The sequence below is a fragment of the Callionymus lyra genome, chromosome 12 (genome assembly GCF_982586985.1).
Source record: "Callionymus lyra chromosome 12, fCalLyr1.hap1.1, whole genome shotgun sequence".
Classification (NCBI taxonomy): Eukaryota; Metazoa; Chordata; class Actinopteri; order Syngnathiformes; family Callionymidae; genus Callionymus; species Callionymus lyra.
This window is the reverse complement of record NC_141829.1, coordinates 10,389,434-10,411,504: the sequence shown is the minus strand read 5'-3', so window position 1 is coordinate 10,411,504 and position 22,071 is coordinate 10,389,434. Positions and strand designations below refer to the sequence as shown.

The following is a 22,071-nucleotide window of genomic DNA, read 5'->3' as shown; positions in this document are numbered from 1 at the left end:
GTACAAATTCCTTGACGAAAAATAAAGGCGTGTAGTTTGGTAGCGAAAGAAACAACACACCTGACAAGACGTACTCTTGGGTCTAAAAACTCAGTCGCACACTTCAAGTCCCACCCACCACTCGCTGTCAGCCAATCAGAGTTTGAAGTAAGGGGCGGGAATCTGCTCACTTCCGCCGTTTGGCGCGTGTCAAGTTGTTGATGAAAACATCGAGCCGGTTGATAATATACCAGTAAGTCTGAGTTTTTACTGACAGTAGAAAGAGACGCTACTAGTTTATCTATTTCTGCTTGTGTTGTCCATCGACTGTCATGTTTTAATTGTTGTTATCCTTGTGTTATTGAGATACTCGCGAACAAAATCCGTGTTTCTAATCTTAGCTCGACAAATGTTGTTAAAACAAATGTTATCTGCAATTATTTCTTACTAGAGTGAACCAAAGACTCTATTGTTTTTTATATCTTTAAACATATCCCAGCTACTTGGGGCGACAGGCAAGGGACAACCTGACATGTCACCTCCGTATCTGCTATAGCTATACATTACATAATACATTATAATAGTAAATAAATTATATTTGTGATTTATTTGAAATCTTAAATGTAGAATGTAATTTGTTTTCTGTGCTGGGAGTTTTCAAACGTCTTTTCCCTGACCTGCTCTAGTAGAAGAACTCACATTTCCCTGATCCTTGACACTCTTCACTGGCTGCCAGTTTCTTTCAGGATCCATTTTAAAATTTCTGGTTCTTACTGTCAGATCTATTCATGGTCAGACCTTCCATCAGTGATCTGATCCAGACTTACACCCCAGCTCGGGCTCTGAGGTCTGTGGTTCAGAATCTGCTGATAGTTCCTCGGTTCAGGACCAGAGGAGAGAAATCCTTCCAGACTGTTGCTCCTAAGCTTTGGAAGGATCTTCCTCTGTGTTTGATGATCTACTGACTCCTTCAAGAAACATCTTAAGACATTTTTATTTGTGCAGGATTTTTCTTAAACTTTCTTGGGGCTGCTGTCTCTATTTTATCTTAGCCTTTTAAAGCGTGTATTTTAACTGTGTATTGTTTTTAATTGTTAAAAGGCTTTGTGACCCTGGTCTGAGAAAGGTGCTTTACAAATAATGACTTGCTTACTTACTATTTTTTAGTTATTAAAATGATTTTGAGTCAACAAAGTTCATCTTATTTTCAAATCCTAATGTCTACTTTGTTTTCCCCCTTATTTAATGTTATTTTTTAAATGGATGTATGTCACAAAATACATATTCATTCTTCAAAGGAAGTACATTTGGTGAATTCTTTTTTTTTTTCACAGGGGCCTGTAATCATGAAGCAACTTCCTCCTGACACGGTTCGCCTGCTGTCCAGCTCCCAAGTGATCACCTCCATGACCAATGTTGTTAAAGAGCTCATGGAAAATTCCCTGGATGCAGGATCAACAGTTATTGATGTTAAACTGGTAAATTATAATGACCAAAGCTCCGAGTTAGTCAAAGAATTTAAAATGATTCTCTTTTCTGTTTAAGGAAAACTATGGGTTGGATCGGATTGAGTTGCGGGACAATGGATGTGGAATCAAAGCCGCCGACACTGCGGTCATGGGAATGAGACATTACACTTCAAAGATCAGTAACCACGAAGACCTGGAGCGCCTGGAGACGTACGGCTTTCGTGGAGAAGCATTGGGGTCTATCTGTGCTGTTGCCGAGGTGAGGAGCTTCTTGACAAGAAAATATCTCCCCAAGTGAGAAATGTTTCACCCGGAAAATCGTTATAAATCCCAACACCGTACATCTATTCAGCTACACAATACGTGTGTAAACATGGTTGACATGCATGTGGATTTCTAATGAGACACCTTTGTTCTAAGCCTTCTTTATAAACGTGTACTATTGTGAGCAACACAATGGAGTAATCGCTGGTCAGATTGATGTGAGGTTTGTTTGGGAAGTGAGTTTTACTTCTTGTTGTTTTTTTTTTTTGTTCACTTATTTCGACTACACATTAATACGTTCTTTAATCTTTTGTTCCTCTAGGTGTCCATTACCACAAAGACAAAAGAAGAAGATATAAGCATACAGTATGCACTGGACTTTAAAGGAAACATTGTTACGCAGAAGCCCACTCACCTCGGACAAGGCAAGTTCAGCCACATTTAACATAGAATCACAGAGAGTTTAAGAAGAAGCTCATGATTGACTATATGCTCAAACAGATACTGCATTTATCATTATTTTTAAATCATAATTTTGCTCATAAAAGACATATATTTATACACAAGTGACATTGAAACGCAGATTTCATGAATTGTTCCACCAACCTTTTATTTGTTTCTCACAAGCCAGAAACTTTGAATGACTTATTTCCAGCCTCAAACCTTTCAAATGGCAACATTTCAGCCACAAACTGCTCGTGTTACTAACAAGCAGCATGTTTAAGGTCGGAAAAAGATAGATGGATGGATGGATACATAGATGGATGGATAGATGGACGGACAGATGGATGGATACATAGATGGATGAAAGGATAAGTAGATGGACGGACGGACGGATGGATGGATGGATGGATGGATAGATAGATGGAAATAACTAAATTCAAGAATACAATGTGCAAACTTCTGGGAATGTACAGAAAAAATAAAATAACATAACAATAAACAGGCAGGATAAAGACTGAGAATATACCAATATTAAGGTATGTTAAACTATTAACAAAATATAAAATTACAGAAGGCAAAAATAAAATAAAATCTGAGGTATAACATCACTTGGATTTGCAAGATAAACTATTATCACAGGGTAATAAGTACAGAAGGCAAAAAAATAAAAATAAAAACTGAGATAGATGGATAAAATGTATTATTTACAGCAAGATAAGTATATGTACAGTAAATTCTAAACAGTAAGAAATGTAAATGCTAAACTTCATAATAAAAATATTTGAAACCAATGAAGGATAAGATGTATTCAGTAAGTATTTACCCAAACCCGTTTTCTACAGACAGATTGTCAGGAACACACACCTGTAACCTGTACTACCCACAATCTACCTAGCATAATTTACAAACCATTATATTCACAGAATTCCTCATCAAATCTCTCCCATAATGCTTATATTTCTGCTCATACAGGAAGCTGCACCGGTACATCAATAACATTAAAATAATATTAGAAAATACATAACATTTGTCGGCCATTTTTCATTCACAGGGACGACGGTGAGTGTCCTGAAGCTTTTCAAAAACCTCCCGGTCAGACGTCAGTACTACTCGTCCACCAAGAAGTGCAAAGAGGAGCTGAAGAAAGTGCATGACGTGCTGATCGCGTACGCCATCATCAAGCCCGAGCTGAGAGTCACCTTCACTCACAATAAGGTTGGCGTTCCATTTCTTTTCCTTCGTACGTTTGTTCGCAGAAACAAGTGAACAAATGATTATAACCATTACATGCAGAAAACAGTAGGTGGCGTCATTTGTTTTCAAATGTCATCATGTTTTGACTGACTTTATCTCAGAACCCCTTTTCCTTTAGTTTTGACCTCATGACCTTTTTAAATCAAGATGTTCAGGCTTAAACATTTTCCATTTTTTTCACTTACATCATTCTTTAAAAATAAAAATTCAACTTTTAATGAGGTGATAATGATCATAATGACACACTAGGGGTCACCCTTGGTCTTCAAATGGTGAAATACAGGCTCGATATCATTTGTGATAAAGATGTGAGTGAGTGGAAAAGAAAGGATGTAAGGACACGCGGCAGCAAGGTGCCTTTAGCCTTGAATATCATGTATGTCACATGTGTCAGGAGGTCCGGGGGCTAAATGCGGCCCCCCGGGGCCATATGGTTGGCTTAAAATCCAAGAAGAATAATGGTTAAATGTTGATCTGTATGAGAGTGAGAGTGTTTAAGATAAAAGACTGATACAAATAAAGGACATTTGATTGAGAAGCAAGGAGATGATTAGGAAAAGATTGAGACTGTAACACAATCTTGAATTTTACTCTAGAGACTTGTATGACGTGTATCAGTGCCAATTAAAAAAATTAAATGGTTGAATTGAACATCTTAAATGTTAAAACTTGGAATCTTTTTATTGAATTGTGGTGATTTTTGTAAGCATTAAGTTATTTTTTCCAATAGTTTTTCAATTAATATTTATTGAATAATAACAATAATTGAATATGTCTTCTTTCTTTTTTACACATAGAGTTACTATTGTGATTCTAATTTATTTTAAAAGAAATGTTCTAAATTTACAATTTTTTTTTATTCCTAAGCTTTTAAATTCAATCTTTAAATGTTGGTATAATAGTCCCACCTGACAATACCTTTGCTTTGGACTCCTACGTCGTCACCTGATCGTCTGCACCTCACATGATTGGCCGAAAGATTTGATTAAGTATAGCTCGGTACTGTTTTGATATCGTCCACTGCCACTAAAATAATTCTATACTATACATTAAAAATAAAATTAGCCGCATTCACACCAAGAAGGTTCGCTTCCAGGTCGGCAGGGACTTGTGTGTAGTTTGTAAGTTCTTCCTGTGAAACTCCGGTTTCCTCCCACAGTCCAACAAACATAAAGATGTTGATTGGAAACTTGGGGAAATTGTCTGTAGGAATGAGTGTGTGTGTCGTTATGTGCCCTGTGACAGATTGGCCTCCTGTCCAGGGTGTCCACCGTCTCTCTCCCCAAAAAAACTGAGATAGACCCGCAACCATAATAGATTAAGCGCCACATAAATTGAATGAATTAATACATTTCAATAAACGTTTGAACATTTTTAAATGTTAAATTCAACTGTTCAATAGTTGAATGTCACTGATATACTTGAATAGTTTTGGCCCAATGTGTGCTTGACTTTGACGCCAAAATAAAGTTAAACCTCTCTCTGAATACAAACCAATAATCCCGCAGAAGTCAGAAACTGGTATTTTAACCTCTTAAGTGCTTATGAGTTCAGCAGAAATACAAGCTCCGGTGAGATCGTGAGCACCTTCTCGACGATTGTTTTCGTGCTCTTGCATTAAAAAATGATTAATCGGGACATTTCTCACTCTTTGGCCTTTTTCCCACCTCAGCAAAGCTCCGACCACCAGGTGCCCCCCGGACTCAAATATGTCCGACTGTGAACTCGGATTTAAACACAGATTATGACGCTCGAGCAGGTTGCTGAACACAGCTGTGGACTTTTAGCCCGGGATTGTGTTTCAGGCCGAAGTTCGCTCGGCACAGAGAAGTGTGAAGGTGACGTGGGTCAAGGAGGGCGGGGTTGAGGGTGGGGGGGGGGGGCACACGTCCGCCATATAGCTTTCATAGAAATCACTTTCGAGGTTGACAAGGCAGAGTAGTCGCCCCTGTTTTTGTGCCATCAGCACTCTGGTGGGGCCGTATCCGTTATCTCCAGCTCTCCTCCAGGGGGGGGGGGTCCTATCGTGTTTCACGACTCCTCTCTGGAACCTTTTCTCCGGGACCGATCCGTTTACACTCGCCAAATTGTGCATTTAATAGCGGGGACGTGTCCTACAGCAGAGCGCATGCTTTTAAGAAATCAAGACCACGGGACATAAACGCTGCTTCTGGGGTCGACCTGTTTACTCCCCGAAAAACAAGTTTTCTGTGGGAAATTCACTTTTACTACTTATCTCAAGATACTCGTTTCTCTCCTCCATTTACGTGAGGAGAAGGTCAGCGTTATGGACCGGGAGCGTTACTATTTTAATATGAGTAAAAACAATTCTTTCCAGTTTAGTCAAGTCTTATTTTAAACAAGGATACACCTGAGGATCCTTAAAGCACAGCCACTGTGTCGCAGCCGATATCCGAAAAAAGGGGAAGTTAATGAGGATTTTGAGCTTGAAGGAACGATTTTGAGGAACAAGGAGATGGAACGCTCAGCAGTTAACAGGCCTCTGTTACAGGTGCATGTATGGAATATATCAGTTTCACAGTTTGATCCTCCTGTGAGATGAAGGCGCTACTTAAAGTCATTCCTGTTCATCCTTCATTAATTTTCCAGCTTTTTCTTCATCTTCTTTCAGCTTCTGGTCTCTCAATCGATCACTTGGTCGTCAATAATTAAACAATAATAAACAAAGAAATGATGCATGATCACCGGCACACACACGCATGTCAACACAAGTGATAGTAATTGTTCTTTTTGTGTTTTTATTCATCGTTTACAACTGACACAAATCGCTCATTCCCTAAAAAATAAAAAAATGACCGGATCAGGAATCATAACTTTTTCTCGCGAGACGACCCGTCACCATGGCAACGACGCACTCAAACAATGAACATCGTCATCTGGTGGCTAAACTAAAAGAACAAGTTATTATCATGAAATACGTAACTCTAAAAGAGAGTTGATGAACAAAGTCACCAAAAAAAGATCCGTTTCACCAACACTACTGGGAACCTCACTGGTTCTTAAGACGTTTTTATTTGTTCAGGCTTTCCTTGATTTTCTAGAACTCCTGTAGTGTTAACAGTTTTATCTTGACCTTTAAAGTATATACTTTATTGAATATTGTCCTGATTGTTTAAGCTATTTGTGACCCTGGTCTTGAAAAGCGCTATATAAATAAAAATTACTCACTTACTTACTTACTTTGAAGCTTAAGTGTTGTGTAATGAACGCCATGAGATATGAATTTCATGAGATACAAGTTTCACGACATTCAAGTATCTCAGGATTAAAAAAGATTCACATCACCTCCAGGTTCTTTTCTTATAAACACCATAGCAACATTGTATATGTGGCCCATTAATTTCTTTTACTCTGAGTACACTGTACTACATTTGTTAATATATGTACTGCCTACACCTTACTTAAGATGCCGAACACAACGGTGAACTCCCATGATGCCTTTCTACAGACTGCTCTATTTGGTGACGGCTGATTGGTCGCTACAACGCTCTACTTTAATTCTATGTCATGCCATGTCGAAAGTGATAGTCGGCTGTGATTGTTTGGCTGGGCGGCAAAGCATCATCGGGCCGTTCAGGTCACCGTTACCGAGAAGGTCGTTGAGAGGGACAACACCTCATGTTGAGTTCAAGTCCATGTTGTCGAATAAATGTTATTAATTTAAACTAATGAAAATTTGAATTGTCATTACTTAGTGGATTTTCAGAACGTAACCTCCGATAAAAGAGGGACCCCTGTATATGGAAAATCAGAGGTATTTTTTAAATTATTTTGCGAAAGTTGAGCAACAAAATGTATATATTTGTAGAATAAATGTATCTTTAATTTCAAGTCTTGGCTGCTTTATACGCCTGTAGAGACCCTGGAACACATGGTGAACCTGCTGAACTGTTGGAAACTTTACAAACTTTACAAAATGGATCGTTCGTCCGTCTCGTTCAGGTGGTGTTTTGGCAGAAGACGAAAGTGTCCGATCACCGAAGTGCACTGGTCTCCACGCTGGGCTCCGGCGTCGTCGCCAACCTTCTCCCGGTCCGGCATCACCAAGAGGAGCCAGAGGTCAGTCGTGTATTTATTTGTTTTTTCTCCTGCAACATCCACCATTATAAAGCCCTGGAAATGTTGTCGTGCAATTGCGCTGACTCGAGTCAAGCTTCAGACCTTATTCCGGTCGGCTGGTCCGCGGCCAGCAGATGTGGTCAGCTGGTGAGCCGACAAATATTCACTTGCCCTTTTCTTCCGAGTTCTTGGCTGATGAAGAGTGAGTGCTCGCTGTGAGCCGAGCTCTGCTACCGTAATCTAATGACTGTTTCACTGCCTGGTCACACTCGTGTGGCTCCGACCCGCCGACTGATGCAGCCTGACAGATGTGGAGCAGAACTTTTCACCTTGTGTTTCCTTCACTTGTTCGCGTTTGTTGATGTTTTTTTGCTTTTTGCACTTTGCTGTCGCAGTTACGAGAAGAACTTTTTTTTCACGACTGGCCGTGTGTCAGCTGATCGTGAAATATGAGAAATATACATCCAACAGGTTTTCAATCAAAAGGGAGACATTTATCATCAACTGGCTTTTCTACTTGATGGATCTACTGACTCCTTTAAGAAACATCTTAAGACGTTTCTATTTGTTCAGGCTTTTCCTTGAATTTCTCGAACTCCTGTGTTGTTCTCAGTATTATCTTGATCTTTAAAGTATGTACTTTTTTTTTGAGTATTGTTTTGATTGTTTAAGCGCTTTGTGACCCTGGTCTCGAGAAGCGCTATATAAATAAATATTACTTACTTACTTACATCTGAGAGATGTTTCTACACAATGTTTAAAAAAAGGCTGAAAATTCAAATTTAATCTTACAACGGAGGATTACAGCCACTATTACTATTACGGCCACTTGTTTTAAAAACATTATTAAAAGACAAGTCGTATATATATGTCCTTTTTAATGAGATTAAAGTTGTGTGTTTTACATTTTTTATGAAATTTAGTTGTATAAAAATATGTTTATTATGAGATTAAAGTCATATAAAATTGTCGCATAATAGTAATGAAAAAAAACGTTATTACATATGACTTGTAACTCGTAGTAAATGTAACATAATATTTTAATCTCGCTATAAATGTAATATTATACATCTTTAATTTTGTAATAAATTGAATAATATATTAATTTATTCTCATAGTAAATGTGATATAAGATTTTAATCTTGTCATAAATGTTTTATATATATATATATGACTCGAATTTGTTAATAAATGTAACAATATAGCACTTTAATCTCGTAATAAATGTAATCTTACGACTTTAATCTCATTATAATTAAAATAAATAAAACATTAATCAATCGATTAAAATCTAAAAATGATTTGAGTCGCCCTAATACTCAGTTGTATCATCTGATCATTGAATCATTCTATAATTTTCTACAACAACTATTTTTGAAGTTAAAAGGTTGACTCGGATGTTAAGAATAATTGTTGTCTTTTCTCTGTTAAAATACATCTTTATAATGTAACGAACAAGCAATAAAATAATTTCAGTGACTTTTTATTCAATGGAAAAAAGATTAAAAAAAGAATTGATTTGGAAAAAATAATGAGTAATTTAAACTTGACACTTGAATTTCTCTGAATAATCACTGAACCCATCACTGGTTATCTTCATTTTTTAATAAGTGAGAATTATACTTAAGCTCACTTTGTTTGTAAATGAGTTTTGGAAATTTAAAAGTAAAGGCAAGTGTAGGTATTGTTTTAAAAATGTTAAACGATGTTTTGCATCTTACGTTTTAAGGCTACAAGTAAACATTAATTTTATAATTGCCATTATGGTTTAATTCCTAAAGATGTTGTTTTGGGCTCGCTGTTGTAATAAAAGCAGAAGTTTCTCCGTAAAGCAGCACCTTCTGATTGCACCTTCACTGTTGCACACGAGCGCTTTAAACTGTAAAAAAAAAAATGTGGGTTTTCTGCAGGACAGCTTAGTCAGAGCGGCGTTACCTCGAGCGAGGGCTGCCGTTCACGCCCCTATAAAGTGACCCTAATGAGCAGAGATGCAGAGAAGCACATGTGCCCTGACCTCAAAGTTCTGCTCGTAACGAGGCCCCGGACCACATGAGACACGCAACAAAACATGCAGCTATTCACGACCTGTAGTCGATTCAAGTTTTATAGCATCCAATAATCGCTCTCGAGCTCGCAATCATGATGGGATTTAATGGTTTTTCGCCGAGTCATCGATTCTGCTCATGAGATTCGCTGCAGGAGAAAAGTAGGTGAAAGGTTTCGGTATGTTGACGTTTGACAACATATGCAGTATTTCAGTTTCAAAATCACTCGAGAGAGAAAATAAGTTTTATTTTTAGATTGTGTATTAATGGAGAAAAAAGGCAAATAATGCATCACTTTCTCAAACATGTGCGACAACATTGATTGTTGATTGTCTGGTTACAATAGAAGTTCCTAAATTGTTTGAAGTTGTTGTTATTGGTGGTTTAGAGCAGACGAGACATTCAATTTATTTAATCTGAATGTCATATTTTTAATGGGAAAAAAAAGTTATTAATAATAAAAGTTAGCCCCTAATGACCGAGTGTAACACTGACACCTGGTGGCCATCTCCGATTGCTGCGTCCTATCTCGCTGACACGTAACGCCATGAACGGAAACCATTATACCCGTAATATTGTTTACCAACTGTAACCTTGAGAAAGAAAGCTAGTTCAGGTCATTTCACAGTTCATTTTCAACAGCGCCGATTAAAGACGAGAAACTTTGATAAGACTTTCCAGATACTGGAAAAACAAATTATTTCACATGATCCATTAAAAAAATGTTCTACTTAAAGTCGCTACTGTCGCTAGGAAGAGGGATTTTCATGATTTGTTAAAATTAAATGTTAAAGTCGAATAGATAATTTATGAAATCTGTATTTCTGACCAATTTGTCAAGTTGAGATTGAATCGGACAAACTTTTTAGTGGAGAACATCTTTAATCTTCTAGATGGTTCCAAAGCATGGCTACTGGACTGAGTTTTGAACATGGTTTTGTCTTTGGGACCCACTGGATATAAACCATGACCTGGATTAACGAGAACCTACACGAGACTTCTACTGGACCTTCTTTTCTCATCACAACCTAACGTGTAGTTTTTCCTTCTCATCCTTAGATATTTCTGGAAGGATTGCTTCCCAAACCTGGTGCAGATTTTTCTTCTACGAGTTCGTCCCTCCCGGACAAAACCTTTATATTTGTCAACAATCGTCCCGTGCACCATAAAGACATCATGAAGGTATTTGGATGAGTCATTTCTTGATGGAAATATCAAGCATGTTTTATCAATCTTAGACTGATTTCAATGTGATTTCGCTAAATGAAAGAAATCGAAAGTGATTTTTATTTTTCAGCTACTTCGTCAACACTACTGCGCTCAGTATCCGGACGACTCCACTAAAAACCGCTATCCCATATCCATGCTCAAGATCTCCGTGTCCGCCTCGTGCGTGGACGTCAACCTGACCCCGGACAAGACTCAAGTTCTGCTCATCGACAAGGTATCAAAACTCAAATGCATCTCGATCAAACCGAAGAAGGCCGAGATGCATCTGATCCAACGTTGTTTTGTGAACAGGATTCGGTGCTGACCGCGGTCGAGGCTCTGCTGGTCTCTTTATACGGCTATCGGCCCAGAAGTAGCCCCCGAACCGGGGATCATCGTGAAGAAACATCCGAAACGTCAACGAGCACCGAGACATTCGCCGGCCCTGAGTTAAGTAACCTTGAAAGTCCTCCGGAAGATGCCGAGTCGTCGGTAGAGAAGGACCATGATGTTTCCCTGAACCGGCCGAACTCAAACGGCAGCTCTTCGTCGTCGGTGGCAGAAGACTGGATAGTCAACAGAAACCTAGGCGGGCTTGAGAGCACTTTTTCTCTTTTTGACGACGACAATGCCAAGAACCCAACAAGACAGGAAGCCCGGGTTTCAGCTGAGGCCTGGAGCAAAGGCACTGGATTAAGAGACCCTGCATCAGGAGACCCGCTGCAACCCGTTAAAATCTTTTCACCATCGCTTCCCGAGGAGACCGGTCCTCACGGGTCGAATGTAAAAAACATCATAACGGAGAAGAGAGCGGGATTGACGGCCTATGACTTGATCAGCAGCCGCGTGGTAAAGACGCCTTTATCTCCGGCGGCCCTTTTCGAAAAAGACGTCAGGACTAAGGTTCTCGGTGAGAACCCCTCAGCAAGCCTGCAGGACCTCAGCGATACCGTCCAAGAGAGGTGGGAGAACCTCGAGGAGGACGAGCGTAAGAAGTGAGTCGTCAGTTCTCTCTTGACTGTGTCTATTCAGTGGCACACTTTATTAACTATTTCTGTGAAATGGCGTGACTGAAAGACTTCCTGCTTTATTGGCTTCCATTCATAGATCTCAGAATTGTTGGTTAATGCATATTTCCAAAAGCAATTTGCCAGCATCTAGTGGTTGATTAGTAGAAAAGATGTCTAAACAAGAAGGATCTGTCTCGCCTGCAGTTGATACAGAACTCTGCAGTGAGAATTCTGACCTGCTCTAGTAGAAGAACTCACATTTCTCCGATCCTTAAATCTCATCACTGGCTCCCAGTATTTTTCAGGATCAAAATTGTGTTTCTTACTTTCAGATCTATTCATGGTCAGGCTTCTCCTTATATCAGTGATCTGATCCAGCCTTACACCCCAGCTCGGGCACTGAGGTCTGTGGATCAGAATCTAGTGATGGTTCCTGAATACGCTTCAGGACCAGAGGAGAGAAATCCTTCCAGACTGTTTCTCCTAAGCTTTGGAACGATCTTCCTCTCTCTGTGTTTGATGATCTACTGACTCCTTCAAGAAACATCTTAAGACGTTTCTATTTGTGCAGGCTTTTCCTTAATTCTCTGAGACTCCTGTGTTTGTCTCTGTGTTGTCTTGATCTTTTAAAATATATATTTTATCGGGTATTGTTTTGATTGTTTAAGCGCTTTGTGACCCTGTTCTAGAAAAGCGCTCTACAAAAATGTCTTACTTCCTTACTATTTGTTAATCATGCAAACTTTAAACATGTGAAAATACCTGCCATCTCAATTTGAATTCCATGATTCAGCATCTTTTTCACGTGTTTTCTTCTCCTCATTTTCGTGATATTGCTTCACAATTTCCTGCTCCTGATTAGTGTGTTTGTTCCCCTGAAGTCACGCGCAAACTTACCTCATAAGTGGCATTTATTGTGACACATAGTTGGCCAGTCAGGAATAGATTTGGCACCAAAAACATGATGAAGGTAATGACCGTCTCGGTTTGACTTTGAACCCTGCGGAGTCTAAGGACTTGCATTAATGAAAGGTGGGTCAACCGGTGAAGGCAGCGCTCGGAAAAAAAACATCCAGCTCTGAAATGATTGTAATTCCAATGAAGACTTTGATGAATCTACCTCTATAACTAGAATGATCAAAATGATGGATAACTTGAGCTCATTTTTTTTAAAGGGATGTCAGCAGGTTAAAAACACCATGTCGTTTTTTTGAAGAACTGAGAAAAAGTAGATTGGTTTCCTGGTGTTAAATTATTGTATTTGTTTCGGGAAAATCTTATATTATATCTTTTGAACGATCTTCCTCTCTCTTTGCGCTTGATGGATCTACTGACTCCTTTAAGAAACATCTTAAGACGTTTTCATTTGTTCAGGCTTTTCCTTGATTTTCTGGAACTCCTGCTGTGTTATCAGTTTTATCTTGATTTTTAAAGTATATACTTTATTGAATATTGTTTTGATTGTTTAAGCGCTTTGTGACCCTGGTCTGGAAAAGCGCTATACAAATAAAAATTACTTACTTACTTACTTACTTATATTAATAAATCCATTCTCTTGCTTGCATGAAATCCAGGCCATAAATCTATAATATAATTCGCATAACTTCTAGGAAACCATGAGATTTTAGTCGTTCTTGCCCAAAGAATATTGACCCAATCGTTACCAATTAAGTTTGCAGTGCAATTTAAATCAATATGAAAACAAAACAAAAAAAAGTTTAAAAAAAAGGGATGATTCGTTTTTAAATCCCAAGTCATTCTATTTTGGCTTCATTTCCTGTCTCAATAATTACTCTTTTTCTTCAGCCCATGACCTGGACCGTGGTTAGCATTTTGTCCACATTCATGATGGAGTATGAAAGAACTAATCAGTTCAGTTAATCCAGGGAAGTGCACAGTGACCCGCTGACGTTTTAAACTCGCCCGTCTGCCATTAATCAGCCTCTCATACGAGTTACTAAAGGTTTGTGGAAAGACATCTGTTCAGCATCCTGCCCTGCCTGTCCAGCAGAATGAAATAAGGCACGGCAGGCGCTCGGGCTTCGCTCGACCTCTCTTCGTTGAGTGGCGTTCCATTTCTAGGAATCGCACAAGTTTAGCAGACAGGTTATTTGAATAATGGGGTGTTATCTTAAGCTGCTGGAGCTCAGCATGTGAAGATGTTTGGGTTACATGAGACGGCAGTTTTTTTTTTTTTTTGCTGAGGAGAGCACCGTCAGGCTCAATGTCGCGTTCTTGACTCCCCCAGCGGGAACAAGGTCGTATCTGAATTCTCATCTGAAAATGCAAAGATGCCAGCTTGACTTGTGGCGCTCTGGTTACCACCGTCGCTTAAGATGGATCTTAAAATCCTGCAGAAATTCGAATGAAGAAGAAAAAAGTCAATAAAGTTTAGAATATTCATTGAAAATATGGAATTGTGCGACCAGTTCCTTTAGTTAAAACTGCAACTAATGTGAAACTCTCCTGACTTGTATGTTACAAATGTTGAAGTCTTCCTTTTTTAAGATGCAGTAAGTCCCTCATCATGACCATGTGTTAAAGATATTACTTCTTAAAGTTCTACTCCGTCTGAAATCTTGACGAACGAAAGGTTACAAGAGTGGAGTCCATTTCAATGTAATAATGGGCTACAATCGTCCTCCAGCCTGCTTTGTTTGTACAACAAATACCTCGGAGGTGGAGACTTCCTTGATGACACATGTTGACAAACCGATGATGTGTTGACCAATCGCAGCAGAGTGGGTGTGGTTATGGTAAACAAGATTTCATCTCCAGATAAACAAAGTGTTTTCAGTGGGCGGAGCTTAAGATCGTTTTCTAATGTCAATATTTCAATGAAAAGAGAGTTTTGTACAAACAGACACTGATGAGTACAATAGAAGTTTAAGATCGATTTAAGACGCACTTAAATCAACACATTAGTTCCATATAATCATTTTATGTTTTCTTACTTCAACCCTCCAAGCAAATTGACCCTAATATTGTCAAACTTACAAACCAAATTAATAAAAACTGCACAATCGGTTCCTCTACCCCTAGTGGTCTCGATAAAAAATTGAATTTTATATATAATTTGATTTGGACTTTTGTTGTTTTACAGGTTTGAAGACAAAGCACAAAAGCACCTGAAGCTTCACGAGCACAGGTCCAAGATGGCGGAAGGCGCTAAGAACTCAGGAACCAAGAGGAAGGCCCCGCTCTCCAACCAGCAGCTCCTGGACGAGCTCTTCTCCGCACAGCCTCGGAAGAAGATGAAGAACAACGTGCCGGAGAAACGCTCGCAGCCCCTTCCCTGCAGCCTGGCCGGCCTCCGGCTGCAGCTCCAGCGGCTCGCCTCCCGGAGCCCGGTGGCACCACGGGGGCCCCTACTTGTAAACCGCCTGGCCTCTCAGAGCGCCTGGGTCATTTTATACGGTCAAAGGCTGATGTTGTTAAATCCATTTCGGGTGGAGGAAACCTTGCTGTTTAAAAGACTCCTAGAGAATAATGTACTTCCAGCCGTGAGACTGCAGAACCCCATACAGCTCACAGATGGGTAACGTATCACTCGTTCCTCTCTCTCTCTCTCCAGAAACGCTGAGTCTTGATTTTCCTTTGTGGAGCTCGCACGTCCATAGAGCAGGGTCTTGCTTAATAAAGAAACACACAATTTTGACCAAATAATTCCCAAGAAGCTCCGATATATATATATATATATATATATATATATATATATATATATATATATGGTTTCAAAATGTTTATAAATCTGTATATTCTCAGTCATTACTGAATTGCTGGTTGGAGATCGTGTCTTAAAGGAGGGGTAGGTGATCTTGGTAAATGGTTTTGAGAAACCTACTATTTAAATCCAAAACTACAATACTATTTCTTGAGACTCTCCCCTGAAGTTAAGCCTCCAAAACTCTGCAGCAGGGATTTGATTTTCCATAGGTGTCAAAATACTGATTATAATGCACCTAAACAACAACATGGCACTAAGATTCCATTTTTCTAAATGATATCCTTCTTCTGCAGAATTCTTGGAGCCGAAAATTTCACAGCTTTGTGTAACATGGAGCGACAAACCCCGGAGTTGAGCGGAGCCACCACCGTCTCGGACCCCAGGCTCGTGGCCAACGGGTTTAAAGTCACCATCACTCCCGGTATGACATTTAAAAAAAACAAACAAAACACTTTTGTGGTCATTGATTGACAGGACGTGGCATTTGAAGTGTGATGTTGAGTATCGAAGCAATACTTCAGCGTTTAGGCGTCGTCTTGACGTCGTTCAATTCAAAATAGTCACTTAAATAGCTGAGTCAGCAATTTTTTCAATGTTTTTTTACACGCCAGGAATCCAAATACTTTACCTGACATTCAACAAAGACTTACTGACTCTCACGTTATGCCTCGATTGACGCCACAAAGCTTTTTTATTCTGCCTCATGTAATGTTGCTGAGCGGCAAAAATTCCTGGAATAACGTGGAGAATGAAAACAGCATGTAATGACCGTCGGCGGCAATTATACAACAGAACGTAATCACTCCGAAAACAAGTCTTTCATGTGGGCTTCGAGTCACGCTGCTTAAAGGTCGGGCGGATCATTTAGCCGTATTTTGACAAATGTTTGAGCTGTTTGCCACCGTGGATGTCACAGTTCAGCACTTGCCAAGGAAAACGGATTACAGGCAATTACTGCGGACAGAGCCGGGATTAGTCGTGAAAAAAGTACTTTGAAAAATATGCCCACCACGCAAAAATGATGTTTGAGATACTGCATTAAAAAATACATTTTATTTTTAAATGTTAATAGTTCTTTTTTTAGGTAGTTTAATTATAACTATTTTATGTTATTTGTAAAGTGATGAATTGTTTTATACCACATATAATGAATGAGTTAATGTTCATTTTGTGACCTATAGATATGACCTATTAAGATAAGATAAGGGACAATCCCCAAACTGTAAAACTGATCATTAAATAAAGACATGTTTTGGGAAAGGATTACAAACACAAAAATAATTAAGATAATTGGTTACTGTTAAAAAATGTAATATAGAGTCGTATATACTGTGATGTAAAGTAACAGGAAATAAATATACATCTTGTTTTTTTCCCAAGAGCATCCGATTGTAAGACACTTTTAAATTCACTATAGAAAACATCTCGCACTAAGACAGAAAGGAACTGCTGTGATTGGACCACATTGTGCCAAAGTTCCTTTTTGATGGAAATAGTTAAATGTCTTGGTTTTTTTAAATTACATTTTTACATTATATCAAATGTTTTGCTGTATTTGATTGTTTGTGTTCAAACTAATGTAAGTATTTAACTTAAATGTGCAATGTTCGAAAAAAAAAGAAAAAATGATCAGTTGCTACATTTGGGTATGTAAATATAAATATTATCAAACATGTACTTATTACACACATCTTACAGGTTACCTTAATGCATGTGTTTCAAACTTTACACAAAGGGGCCAAAATCCCTTTGGCATCTAAAGTCACGGGCCAAACAAAATCTATATTGAACAAACTCTCTGTGTAAGTACTGCTCAATGTATCTTAATTATATGTTTGTTTCGCCTCTTTTATCAAACACTCACCTAGCAAATTATCTTTCTTCACTTTTACTGGTATTTTAAATCTCTGTATAATGGTTGACAACGATAATCTATATTTCTTGTTTTAAACATTGGCATCTCTCTTAATTTACCCATCTTAAAACGGCAACATGTACCTTCAAACAAAATTAAATGTATTAAAGTGAGACGGTATTTTATTTCTCTATTCCATGACTCTGCATTTTCACCTCAAATGCAGCTTGACTTCATCATTACTGGCCCTGGTCACGAGGCATGTCTGGACACATCAGCCCAGATAAGTCGGAGTCCAGCGTTAATGTGCCTTGTTACTCGAACGGTTCACCTCGGTTGACATTGGCCGTCCGCCCGTCAGTTTCGGTCTCACAGTTTGATCGCCCTCGAGTGGGCATGCGACGAGAAATGTTGCCCTTTAAGACATTCTAGGAATTTTCGTCTCAGCGTGAATGATAGAAAGCAAGGAGTGTGTACAAGTAACCCTTTAACTACACAATCTGATTGTCATCTGCTTATTGTCATTTGTTGTACTTGTACACTGTGTAGTAATGTAGCTTTGAGGATAGATAATGGTAGTTAAATACATGTGAAGTCTTGAATTAATCAGTCTCTTATATATTGAATAATATTTATATTGGACATCATTTTTTGGTCATTTTGAATAAGGGGTGTTGGAAAATACTGGTCCAGCGATATAATATTTTTCCACTATATGATGATAATGAATGATGAATATATATACGATATTCAACACCACTGTATACTTTTTTTAAATCCAATTATTATTACATGTATATATTTATTGGGCTTATTTTGTACCATAGTTTTTCAATGGTTTACAGTTAAATAAAGCATAGTTAAACTAATTCAATTTTGATTTACAAATAACACGCAGATAATCACAGTGTTTGTTATTTTTTGTATTGCAATTAAACTACCGGCCACTAGATGGCAGCAAGCATTCCTGCGCAGCGTAAGACACAACGAAATCCTGCTAGATCCCTGTGATGACTGAGGATGAGAGGATACTGTCGACTTTTTTGGTGTTAAAACGAATGAAAGCAATAACTTCTCTGTCATGTGGTGTGTAAATTCTACAACACCCGAGTCAAGTACTCTGACAGTACTACAACTACATCCTACAGAATCACAATACATCATATTGTTGATCCTGTATCGTGATACCTTTAGCATCGCCAGGTTCTTACTCCCTGCAGAACCTAGTTTGCACAGGTTTGTAGTTAATTAGTCTCTATTGGTGAAGCTAAATTAATTTAGCATTCAAATTTCTGCATCAGAAATATAAATTGTGCATGATTTGTAGTATTTCCTCCTGAAAATTACAAGCCATCACTTGCCGCGGCCTCCAGGAAAAACTTCCTGTCAGTCTTCTGGGGCTTCTATTAGTCATTTCACACTCCATTTGGAAGCCCGGCTTGTTTGACTTGGTCACTGGCACATCTGTATTTATCTGTTTTTCTTTCCTGGAGATAGTAGTCGATGTCTGGAGTATATTAATCCTTGTTTTCTGTTTGTTTTGGCCAGGCCCTGCGTCAGCTCCCAGAAATCTGGAAGTTACGGCGATGGCGGACTGCGTGCCTTTTCTTGGAGTGCAGGACCTCGGGGAGATCCTGAGCGCCGTTGTGCGCAGGAAGGCGCAGAGCGTGAAGGAGTGTCGGCCACTTAAAGTGATGAACTACCTGCAAGTACGTGATACGAACCGTTCTATTTTGAGAGCCCTGCTTACGCTTGTTTTTAAGTGTTTAGATACAATCACTTTTTTTTACAGGTTATTTTGTGATGGTTACTAAAATGTTTTCATTCAAATTAATTGATAATTAATTAATATTTTTTTCAAATAATATTTGTTTTTCTTTGCTAGATTTAGTGTTTTATTATATTTTTTTAGGGTTGTGTATTGACAAGAATCAGACGATACGATACATATCACGATACAGGGGCAAAATTACAATATATTGCAATACTGTAGGATGTATGTAAGGATATGTGTGTAGTATTGTCAAGTACTTGATTCTGGTGTTGCAGAATTTACAGACCACATGACTCTTGAAGAAGTCGTAACTGCTTTCATTGGTTTTGACACAAAAATATGTCCAAACATCAGCTTTAAAAGCCTCTGGAGTCCACTGTATCCTCTCGTCCTCAGTCATCGCCAAACTCTCGTGGGATTTTAATGTTCATTTAGCTGTCGAGGAGGACAAACTGCGTTAATATTTGCGTGTTTTAATAATCAATACAATGCTGTTCAGTATTTATAAAATGTCTTGAAAAAGAATATTGCAATATATCACCGTATCAAAAAATTTGAACACCCTTAATATTATATTTCTTGTTTTTTTCTCTATTGTAATTTTTTCACATCCTAAATACTTATGTAAAAGAAAATCAATCGTGTTTGAGGAATCCTGGTATCGGGTCACATTGACCCAAAGGTAAACTAAGGGTTAAGCACTTTAGACGTGGTATCATTTTGACTCTTCTCCAGGCAGAAGCGGTTCGACTCGTCAGGCAACTGCCAGCAAACCTCTCCCGGGAAGACGTGGAAGACGTCCTGCATCGAATGAAGCAGCAGCTCGGCGACGACGACGCCGGGACGTGTTTCCACGGCAAAGCTTTTCTCCATCTTCTGTCCGACGTTCCGAGCTCGGACGGTGAAATCCAGGCGCTGGCAAAACCTCTACAGGTGTGACACAAACATTCTCTCATGAACACAATCTTTCGTTGCATCATGGGAATGTAATAAAATGCAAGTATATACTTTTATTTATTTATTTTTTCCTTCGTTATCTTACTTTAATTGCTGCCCTTTAGAACTGTGTGTATGTTCAGAGCTGGTGAACATCCAGTTAGAATTGTTATTGAGAGTTGATGATGACATTAAGTGTTTTTGTCAAATATTTGTGAATAGATGATTTTTCATGATCCTGAAGAGTTTGTCCTCATCGTCAAAAAAGAAAGTTTGATCATCGCTGAGCTCGTATTCATCACTAAATGTCTGTGATCACCTGATTTTTTTTTGTGTTCATTTAAAGTTAGTCATCAATAATGAAACGTGTCGTAAAACGAATTTTGGCGAATCTTAAAACGTGTTAAACTCATGCCCCGGTGGACAAATCCGGTCATGGATTTTGTGGTTTGCCTCCAATCAAAGTGGGTTAACATTCATGTTGGTATCCTGACCGATAGAAAAGGTGCCAGTGATTAAAAAACGTATTTTTCTAGCTTTAACGTGCGCTTCAAACCCTCAGAATCTTTAAAAAAAACAGTAAGCCTTTATATCTAAGGTGTCTTATGTAATTACTTTGGATGTACTTACACTGCGCTCAAAAAACTGTATAAATGTATACAAGTAAGTTACTAAAATGTATGTAAACTACAAAGCTGCACCCCAAGGATGCCTAGTATTACTCCCTAGGCACTGTGGTATTTCTTTGTGAGGATCTGTGGTATTACTTCCCAGGGCAACGTGGTACTACTCCAAGAGGTATTACTCAGCAAGGGGCCATATTTTACTCCACATGATGCTATAGTATTGCTACCATTGTATTACTCAACGAGGGACTTTCGTATTACTCCACAAGGTGTCTTAGTATTACTAGGTGAAGTATACGACAAAGTAATGATGAAGCTTCATGAAGCAGTGTCATTATTGTCAGAGTCCACTAGATGGTGTCTCTGCACTATTTTCCTTCATTTTGAACAACTCTTCAAAACTCCTTGAAGTATACTACGAAGTAATGATGAAGCTCATGAAGCAGTGTCATTATTTTCAGAGTCCACTAGATGGCGTCTCTGCACTATTTTCCTTTTGTTTTGAACCACTGTTCTAATGAAAGATAATTTTTAAACTGATGGCGCCACCTACTGGCCTCTAAACAACATGACACTGTTTCATGAAGCTTCATCAACACATCACTACTACGAAGCTCCATCGCTCCCAATGCACATTATAATCTGTTTCGCTTTATAGTGATTGAAATGAAACATTTCCAGATCATTATCTTAGATCATCATCGGTTCCTGTCCTAACTCCGATACCATTCATTTTTTTAAAAGTGTAATATTATTTTATTATCTGCTCAGACTCCGTTATCAACAGACTGAAATCATCATCCACACTATTCCAGTACATCGATCGTTAAAGTCACAACACAACAAACGCCACTATTGAACAAATAGATCGATTTCACGCACATTAGTTTGCATTTCTCAAGTTAACAACGGAGGACCTGGGAGTGTCCGGTGACATCCGAAAAGCGCTACACCTCTCCGCCGTGTCTTTCCAGAGCCATTAGAAAGGTATTAAGGTCGCCATGTAATACTTTTCTCCGAGTCAGTGCCAGCTGCTCGCTGGTCAGCACCGAGAGAGGCTCGTAGATAATCCCCTGCTGCATTAAATGAGACTCGAGCTGTAATATTAACCGCAAAGTTTCACAAATCATTGACGCTATGCTAACTTGTGCCACTGCCACTTCCTAATGACTTGTGGTCTTGTGTTGCACAAGCTGGTGGCTGCTTTATGTGCGTTCTGATCTCGCATTAGGTTGGTCGACACTATTCGGAATCGCTGCTTGCTTCGTTGCTATTCTGAGATTAAGATGGAGGTTTAAAACTTGTTTATGTGATGCTGTTTATTCTTCTTTGATTTTGTTTTTAAGTTTTGTAAATGCAACGACCTTATTGTCCACCAGACGATTTATAAAGGCTATTG

The 22,071-nt window shown here is 38.7% G+C and overlaps 1 protein-coding gene across 1 annotated transcript; it reads left to right on the top strand.

Annotated features, from left to right (window-relative positions):
• The first annotated feature begins 180 nt into the window (after positions 1–180).
• On the top strand, positions 181–20,493 carry pms1 (PMS1 homolog 1, mismatch repair system component). The gene is made up of 13 exons (XM_087803898.1): positions 181–232; positions 1,314–1,457; positions 1,525–1,707; positions 2,035–2,137; positions 3,208–3,371; positions 7,374–7,490; positions 10,595–10,717; positions 10,833–10,979; positions 11,057–11,739; positions 14,858–15,292; positions 15,775–15,902; positions 18,885–19,045; positions 19,846–20,493. Exons 2-13 carry the CDS (start codon positions 1,326–1,328, stop codon positions 20,047–20,049), a joined length of 2,580 nt encoding a protein of 859 aa, XP_087660024.1. The 5' UTR covers positions 181–232; positions 1,314–1,325; the 3' UTR covers positions 20,050–20,493.
• Positions 20,494–22,071: the final 1,578 nt, after the last annotated feature.

What these genes read in the sequence shown, in the direction of transcription:
- pms1 (XM_087803898.1), top strand. Translation starts at nt 1,326, where the DNA reads ATGAAGCAACTTCCTCCTGACACGGTTCGCCTGCTGTCCAGCTCCCAA. An exon ending in AAGTTCTGCTCATCGACAAG is followed by an intron (nt 10,980 to 11,056) that starts GTATCAAAACTC and finishes TTTTGTGAACAG; the next exon opens with GATTCGGTGCTGACCGCGGT. An exon ending in GAGGAGGACGAGCGTAAGAA is followed by an intron (nt 11,740 to 14,857) that starts GTGAGTCGTCAG and finishes GTTGTTTTACAG; the next exon opens with GTTTGAAGACAAAGCACAAA.